Source organism: Phragmites australis, chromosome 5 (assembly GCF_958298935.1).
Source record: "Phragmites australis chromosome 5, lpPhrAust1.1, whole genome shotgun sequence".
In the NCBI taxonomy this organism is placed as follows: Eukaryota; Viridiplantae; Streptophyta; class Magnoliopsida; order Poales; family Poaceae; genus Phragmites; species Phragmites australis.
The window spans coordinates 45902335-45911267 of record NC_084925.1 but is presented as its reverse complement, the minus strand read 5'-3'; the positions used below and the strand labels follow the sequence as shown (position 1 = coordinate 45911267).

At 44.7% G+C, this 8933-nt stretch overlaps 1 protein-coding gene across 1 annotated transcript; it reads left to right on the top strand.

The window, feature by feature from the left end:
- Positions 1-3699: 3699 nt before the first annotated feature.
- Positions 3700-6783, top strand: LOC133920052 (NAC domain-containing protein 100-like). The gene is made up of 3 exons (XM_062364683.1): positions 3700-4763; positions 5474-5742; positions 6029-6783. Exons 1-3 carry the CDS (start codon positions 4586-4588, stop codon positions 6449-6451), a joined length of 870 nt encoding a protein of 289 aa, XP_062220667.1. The 5' UTR covers positions 3700-4585; the 3' UTR covers positions 6452-6783.
- Positions 6784-8933: the final 2150 nt, after the last annotated feature.

Genomic DNA, 8933 nt, shown 5'->3' with positions numbered 1-8933 from the left:
GATTTTTGTATTATCTGGTCCCTTTCCAAGTATAATTCTAAGTGTTTTTACCATCTTAAATATCTATTCTCCGGTGCGAATCTTTGAAGCTTGACGATGCTCCACTGTCTCGTCAAAAAGTCTTTTATTCTTGCAGTATGGGTGATCCAGATGAAGGAACCTACAATGACCTATGAAGATCATTTTTCAACTATTCGTCAGCTATCGTCTCCCTATTTCCTCCAAGCATTGAACACATCCATTGTAGTCTTTTACATTATGCCCTGATCAGTTACCAAGAGCATGCCAATCTATGATCGTTACGAATAGCATTGCGCGCGGGGTAAAATTCTCACATCTGTACTCATCCCATACTTATACGTCATCTTTGCATAGTACAAGAAGATCTTCATCCAATGGTTTGAGGTACACATCGATATTGTTGCTTGGTTGATTCAACCCACTAATCAACAAAGGTATCATAATGTACTTCCGCTTCATGCACATCGAAGGTTGCAAATACAAGGAGTCATGGGCCAAGTGCTATGAGTACTTGTCATGTTGCTGAAAGGATTCATCTCATATGTACTCAATCTAAACCTTATATTCCCCACTTCATCTCTGAATTCCTTGTATTTTGTATCAAATCTCTTCCATTCCATGCCATCAGTAGGGTGTCTAAGCATTTCATCTTTCGTACGTTGTTCGGTGTGCTATTGCATCAACTCGGTATTCACTTTGTTAGCAAACAATCGCTTCAAACAGAGGGTTATAGGGAAATACCAGACCACCTTAACAGGGGGGTTTTTCTTCTTTCTCTTCACCCCCACGCCATCGCTCTCGATATCATAAATGTTGCGCTTGTGCCGTGGTGCATTGCAAACACGACACACTTTCAAGTGTGTATCCTCGACGTAAAACAACATGCAGTCTTTTTCACATGTATGTATTTTCTCCACTTCCAATCTCAATAGGCAAACAACCTGTTTGGTATGCTACATGTTTTCGGGCAATACATCCCCTTTGGAAGCAATTCCCTCAAGAATTCTAACAATTCATTGAAGCCCTTATTGACCCAACCATTACTAGCCTTTATTTGCATCAGTGCCAACACCACATACAACTTCTTGTGCTCATATTTACAGTTCAGGTAAAGTGGTGTTTTAGAGTCATCTACCATGTGTAGAAAATTTTGATGTTGACTTCTACTATTGAAATTCCACTCCCCATCGCGCAACATTTATTCTATGTCGTCTTCATTGTTGCGAACAAAAGTGTCCCCTCCATCGTTCTCAACAAAATATCTTCAAATACCGACATATCAAAGTCTTTGTCATCCATCATATCATCACCTATGTCTTCTTTAACTGTTGGTTGCCCTTCATACCTAACATCTTCAAGTTCACCGTGCTCAGTCCAATGGGTATAGCCAGCCTTGAAACCCCTACGAATTAAGTGTGCATGGATCTGCTCTATATTTGAAAACTGTTTCTCGTTCTTGCAATCGATACATAGATAACGTATATAATGATCAACACGCTTCCTTTTTGGCTTCTTGTATGTCGTGACAGCCCTAAAAAAAGCATCAACACTAGTAAAGAACTATGTCCCTCGATCATTGTACATTCATGATCGGTCCATCTGCAAATTATTATAATTAAACCATTCAACTTATAATCATCAAGCATTTCAAAATCTAGAACAAATTCATTGAATTACCTCGTATTTTGATCGGTCCCTATTTGAGGCTCATCTCCTTTCGGTTCTTAGGCCGGGTCAGGGGACCCACCTTCCAAAGGATGTCGTGTCTGATTACGATCTGCGGGTGGACGTGTCATCCCTATAGCACAATATTCTATCAATCATATTAGATTCACTATGTTGATTAATGAATAGAGAAAATTCATTGGATTATTATTTAAATGCAACATTTAAAAAACACACCAAATTAGGTAGATACCATCGCAAAAGTTCTCATATTGGAAAATATCATCGGTTGTGAGGATGACATGTGGGCTCACACCGATGGTATTTTCCAACTTTTATGATTTTTGCGATAGTACCTAGCAACTTGCTCCTTAAAATATATGTAATTCACATACTAGAAAATTAAAGCTGGATTTTATGGGCATTTACAAATACCTCCTTGGTTTTTTATTTTTTACAAGGACGCCACTCAAATGCAGTTCTAGTGGTATTTTTGTAATTTTTAATGGTAAATTTGCAATAACAGTTCAAGTGATGGCAAATTTGTAATTTTCCCTAGATTTTAATGTACGCACCCACATCTATTTTCAGATGACTTTAATCTACTCCTTAAATCATCTACAATGACAAAATTGCGATCTTTCTCTAAATTATATCTCAATTAGAGCTCCTTCCAAAATTCAACATCAAGGAACAACCACCTAAATTCAAACCAAGAGCAATCTAGCAACTAAAGCCAACTAAGCAAATCTCTACTACTCCCGATCCCTCTGACCACCTTGTCACTTGCACCGGCATCTCCATCAATCATCTCATGCTTCGCTTTACCTTCACGTGTACCGCTAGGATCACCCTTGACTCCGCCCGGCCTCCTTGATCATCCGGCACGAAGCACCCACTTGGCCCCGATCATCCCATCATCGACCACCAAGTTGCATCCATCATCTGCACACCATGAAAAAGGCAAATATGTTTCTTTCACTCCAAAACCATCTCTAGGTTAGCTCAAAATAAAAATTCTCAAATGAAAGGACATCATGCAGAAATCATGAACACCGAATGCTCCGGTGCGTTCACCCTCTGAACACCGAACCATCTAGTGAGTGTAACTCTTTCATCGCACTAAGAATTTGTTCCTTGCAAGAATTAGTCGAGTGATATACCCCGGTGTGCACACTATTTACCACCGGACAATCCTATGCACAAAAGTCCCCCATGCACTAGAAAATTAGTCTCTGCAAGAAAAGGTCTGGTGTACTCTCCAGTGTTCACACAACTCATCACTGGACTGTCCAGTGAATACAACTCTCCAGAACTCAGTTTGGATCCTTCTCTGCTGAAAATAGTTCGGTGAACACAAGTAGCCAACACCGGACCATCTGATGCCTATTTCAAATTTTGCCGCCAAACTGAAAACCTTCCGGTGCTTTAACTCCAATTTGGCTTCTTCACAAAATGCTCCGTCATCTGCTTCTTCAGAACACCGGACTATCCGGTGAAGATAAATTTCCTCACACCTGATTGTTCAGTGATCAGTCTTTTTCTGAACTCACGCCAATTCCATTGTACTCTCCAATAGTTGTTAGCCATAAGCAAAATTATGCATAAACATATTCATGCCAACTAAGATCAACTTAAATCAACCGTTGTCAATAACTCATCACAAATAAATCAAGTATATATCCACTTAGTTTCTCATATTAACTAGTCAAATCTACTGCTGAAGATGCCTTGCTTAAGCTACACTTTTAGTAATTAGTCACTCTCAAATAAGTAACTCCACCTCGTCTTGATATGTAGTTTTGTTGGCTTGCGTAAATTACCATAATTAGTGCGATGTAGTAGCATATATGTGTACAGGCACACGCACTTGTAAGCAAATTTAACCACTAGCTAGCAGCTCCCAGCAGACAAATGCATGATGAGACGAGAGAGAGGATCAGTAACCCCGTTTACTAAATGTGCCTATCGACAGTGCCATATATGTTTCTGCTGCATAGATCAAGCGAGTGCACACCGAGTGGGTTGGGCTACCTGCTGGTTTCTCTAGCCAACAAGTTTCTTGTGAGCCTGGATCTCCTCTCTAGCTCTAGCTCTTCTTCCTCTCCCTCTCTGCACATATCCCTCTCGAGTTCGTGCTGCGCAAGCATCGGCGGGATAGGAAAAGGCGCGGCGAAGGCGACAGGCGCGCACGCGTCCTCCTCCCCCTCTCCCCGCCGTAGCTCCGCGCTAGCTCGGAGGTGACAGGGAAATCAAGGATGAACAGTACGCGCGGCCTCTACCAATAACTATAGATCGATCCATAGTTCCCGCCATCGATCAGCCGGTCCATGCTTCTCGTCAGCAAGTGGATCGATCGATCACACCGCCGACGACCTACACCTATAGATCCGTTTGCCCTGGTCGAGCTAGCTACCTAGCTATTAATAGCTTCTCGCCCTCTCCTCTCGTAGTCCTCTCCTCTACCCCGGCCCGGCCCTGTGGTACTAGACTAGTACCACACGAACCCTCCCGATCCTCTCCCTTGTTGCTTGCTTCCCTACACTTCTTCTTTCTCTACATTTAATCAATCCAGCACCAAGCTACATATACTCGCTTCCTACCAGCCAAAGGCCACACAAGCTCTAGCAACAGCAACATAGTAGATATGTGCAGCTAAATCTTACTCCTCCATCCATCTCCCTCGACTCTCTCTTCTTCTCCTTGTTCTCTTCTCTTTTCCTCTCCTCCATGTTCATATATATATATATATATATAGCTAGCTGCATATAGGTTAGCTAGCTTGTGTCTGAACCATATATATATGTCCAGGTGCATATAAATCATAGTGCAGATATAGAGGAGGAGGAAGAGATCAGCTAGACAGCTAGGGATATAGCTTGGTAGGCCAGCTGCAGCCATGGGCCTGAGGGACATCGAGCTGACGCTCCCGCCGGGGTTCCGGTTCTACCCGAGCGATGAGGAGCTGGTGTGCCACTACCTGCACAACAAGGTGGCGAACGATCAGCGGCTCGCCGGAGCCGGCGGGGGCATGGTCGAGGTGGATCTGCACACCCACGAGCCGTGGGAGCTCCCAGGTACGTGCGTACGTACGTGGTAATTAGTTAGCAGTTACCCTACGTCCCTACCCGGCCCCCAGTTAATTTATGGGAGTAGTCCATCTCTAGCAAGCTACCTGCTAATTGCTATCTGCTGTCTGGCTAACTCAATTCCGTGTCATGGAATGAGTAATTTAGCACGCAACCAAGTTTAATTGGTCAGATTATGTTTGTTTTATTCTTGGTAATTAAGAAGGTCCGGATCATATTCACACATGCATATGATCTGTGCTAACTTCATTCGATCGGCGCTTTGTATATGTTGCCCGGCTAACAGTAGTGTATGTTATTTCTAATACAAGTCTCCTAATTTTGAGATCAATAATCCAGGGTACTAATATGTATCATTGGATTTCGATGTGTACAATTTGAAGGCATGTTAGTATTCAATCCCAAAATAATCAGCAATGGTTTCTTTGACGGGAGGGCTAGGCTACATATATTTCATATTGGCATCTTCAAGACGGGCCTGCAGTTTTAATAATTTCCCCATTGAATTCCCCTTTCTAATATGATTTGCATCGATCTCAATCTAAACAGAATTTCAGTCCTTTGCCAATACATATGGATATGTTAATCAAAAGCAATGCCCTTTTCGAAGTACAATCAATATATTACAAACGGCCACTTGCATGATTAAAAGTTGTCTGTTACCGATGGATTGTTGCGTGCTTGTGTGTATGTGCTAGACGTGGCGAAGCTGAGCACGAACGAGTGGTACTTCTTCAGCTTCCGCGACCGCAAGTACGCGACGGGGCTGCGCACCAACCGCGCCACCAAGTCCGGCTACTGGAAGGCCACCGGCAAGGACCGCGTCATCCACAACCCCAAGGTCCGCCGCGCCATCGTCGGGATGCGCAAGACTCTCGTCTTCTACCGCGGCCGCGCCCCCAACGGCATCAAGACCAACTGGGTTATGCACGAGTTCCGCTTGGAGAACCCCCACACCCCACCTAAGGTATTTACTTTGCTGGCTATGTATATCTCAGTTATACAGAGATCAGAAGTTTACTTTTATGTAGTTATATCTTTTTGATATTTTTTTTTAGACGAAGGAATAATATTATTTCGGCCTCTGCATAGCGAAATGCACACAGCCGATATCTCTTTGATGTGACGATGAGAATCATAAAACAAATCAATAAAACTTATTTTATAGTACTTACTTCTAATTAATTCGACTGGTTAAATATATAGTTAACTGATGCAGTCAGTGGCACATGTATGTGTGTACATGCATGCAGGAGGACTGGGTTCTGTGCAGAGTTTTCTACAAGAAGAAAGCCGACGTGATGGATTACGCCATGGACAACGAGCAGGAGATAGCCATGGCTCGCAGCGTTGTTGCGAACGCCAAGTACTCATTTTCTCCTGATCCGAGCTACTCGCCTCCGTTCCCCGCCCTCGGCAGCAGCCACTACCAGCTGCCGCCGTCTTCCGATCACCACGGCGGGGCCGGCTCGCACGGTGACTTCTCTACCCTGGCGCTGCAGCAGCACAACAGCATCTTCGACTTCCACGTCCAGCCTCATCTCGCCGGCGGCGGCGGCATCCTAGGGGCGGCTGCTTCATCAAGAGACGGTGGCGGTGATCAATGTGGCGGTGGGGTGCTGATGGACCTAGGGCTGGAGGAGTACTACAATTACAACAGCCTGATGCAGATGTGATATGATATCGGTGCTGCAAGCTTAGCTGCTCCCTGCAGTGTGTGATAATAGCCACCTGAATTTGATTTTATTTAAATGTTCGTGATATTTGTGCAGATAGATTCCGTTGTGCATGTGATGCACCCGTGCAGTTAATCTACGTAGTAGTATAGCAGTGCTGTTGTGTTTGGGTTGATCATGAGGCTGTGATTGATGAAGTGCTACTGTCGTGCATGCACATATGTATGGATCGATTTCTATTATATTGTTGGGGAGCCGGATTTTCAAACCTTTTTGTTGCTAGTAATCATCTGTACTTATACCATTCTTATATAGCATCGTATGATCAGCTAGCTTGCATCTGTGAACAGGTTGAGATAACTAATGTTTACAAAAAGAAACAGTTGTATGTTGAGTAAATACTAGCTACAGTATTGTCGGTGGATGAACACTGCAAGCGGGGATCCTGAGGGACCCCTTTGAGATTCGGCCGGAGGGCTGATTCTGGATCTATCTCGTACGTGGATTCAATGCGAATAGGTGAGGTCTAGACGGGACGGATGATCATCGGCTAGTGAGAGTAAATGCTCAAGGGATTTTAGACAGGTTCGGACCGCACAGAGCGTAATACCTTACTCATGTGTGTATGCTATTAATACTCTTGGAATACCTTTCTCTGGATCTCTTGTGTTACAAGGTTTTTTTGTCTAAGTCTAGAGCTTCGGTCTTGTTCCTTGCTTCCGGCTTGACTTCTCGGAAAGCTTCTCAGACTTCTAAGACTTGTTCGACTTGTTCTTCTCCGGAGTGCACCCCCTTTTATCCTGTTGGGGGAGGCTTAGCGTGCCCAGAAATGGGGGCACGAGTTCCCATGAGCCATAAATGGAAAGCAACCATCATGGGGCTGCAGTTTGATGTTACAGTGGGTTGAAAATGCGCCTTCGGCCGATCCTGTCGCTCATTACGCACAACTTTAGCAGGTGCAGGGGGGCCCACCGGGCAGCAGCCGAACAGCCCCGCATGCTCTCTCAGTTAGAGCAGGTCTGACACAGCAGGGGGGCAAGCGATACGCCTCGAGCCCAGCAACGATATCTCCAAGCCGTTTCTTTTATAGGCCCCGCAGGGTGACGTGCGATAGGACCCATCCCATTAAATATCCCCACACCTTCCTGCCAAGTGGTGGCAGGGACTGACGTACTCTGTACGATAGGCGTGTGGGGAGTGGTTGGAAGTGACAGGCCACGCTCTCTCTTAAATGCAGCATCGAGCCCTCACCAACTTACACCTCACCGTTGAGCCCTTGTGGGGTCCACTAGCAAGGAGCTTCTCAGGTCCTCGGGGAACTTTAGGTACTCGGGGACCACTGTTCATAGCCCCGAGCGCCCTCTCCCGGATATATCTCTTCTCGGGTCCTCGGAACTCCTGGTACTCGAGGACCACTATTCATGGTCCCGAGCACCCCTCCCGGAACTGGCTCTTCTCGGGTCCTCGGAGAACTACAGGTACTCAGGGACCACTATTCGAGGCCCCGAGCACTCCTCCCGGAACTGCCTCTTCTCGGGTTGTCAGGGAACTCTTGGTACTCGGGGACCACTGTTCATGGTCCCGAGCACCCCTCCCGGAACTAGCTCTTCTCGGCCCTCGGGGAGATAGTCCCCGAGGAAAGGCACCACGTGGCATTTTGCTGTCTTGGTCTCAGAACTCGGGATCGCTGATTCCCATGTCACCGACAAGTACCTCTTTTCTGTTATACATGCGTGCATGCATGAAAGGATTTGTCATCAACATGCATAAAAAATCTACTTAACTATCATTAAGCTAGGATATATAGTTCGATATATATGTTCAAATGCTATCCTCAAAGAAAAAGAACAAAATAAAAAAGTAATCAAGTGGCAGACATTTCTTGTGTGCAGTTTTTATTCATTATATATTTAAGTCCCCTCCACAGTTGCAGTCATTTTTTTAATTTACACTGTTGCTTATCCTAATTATGGTCTGCATACATGACGTTCCTTCCGCACACATGCATGCATGCTGTTGCAAGCATGACCAGGACAAACCCATATTTTTTACCCTTTTATTCTAATATTTTAATATTAATCCCTATCCCTTTTAATTATACCGCCAAAGAAAAAAATTGACGTGATGCATTTCCTCTTACGTCACCCTAGCGGTGTGACAGGGCAATTCTGTCACGCCACCCAAGTGACAAGTAGAACCGTTTTTAATGGGTGACTAAAGTGTTTAGTTCTTGGAAATATAATTTGGTATGAGTTAATATTAAAATTAAAAAGGTTAAAATTAAAAAATCTCAAACCCATTATCCATAGCAGTATTGTGGTTGCAATTAATGCCGGCGTCCACGCCATGTATGCATTTGATCAGTTACGCACTGATTTGGAATAGCGAACAGTGGATGGAAGGGTCTTTGCATCTTCATTCTCGAAACATTCCATGCGTTGCCCATGCAGGCCTGGTATCGATCGATGCTGCAGCACTGCAG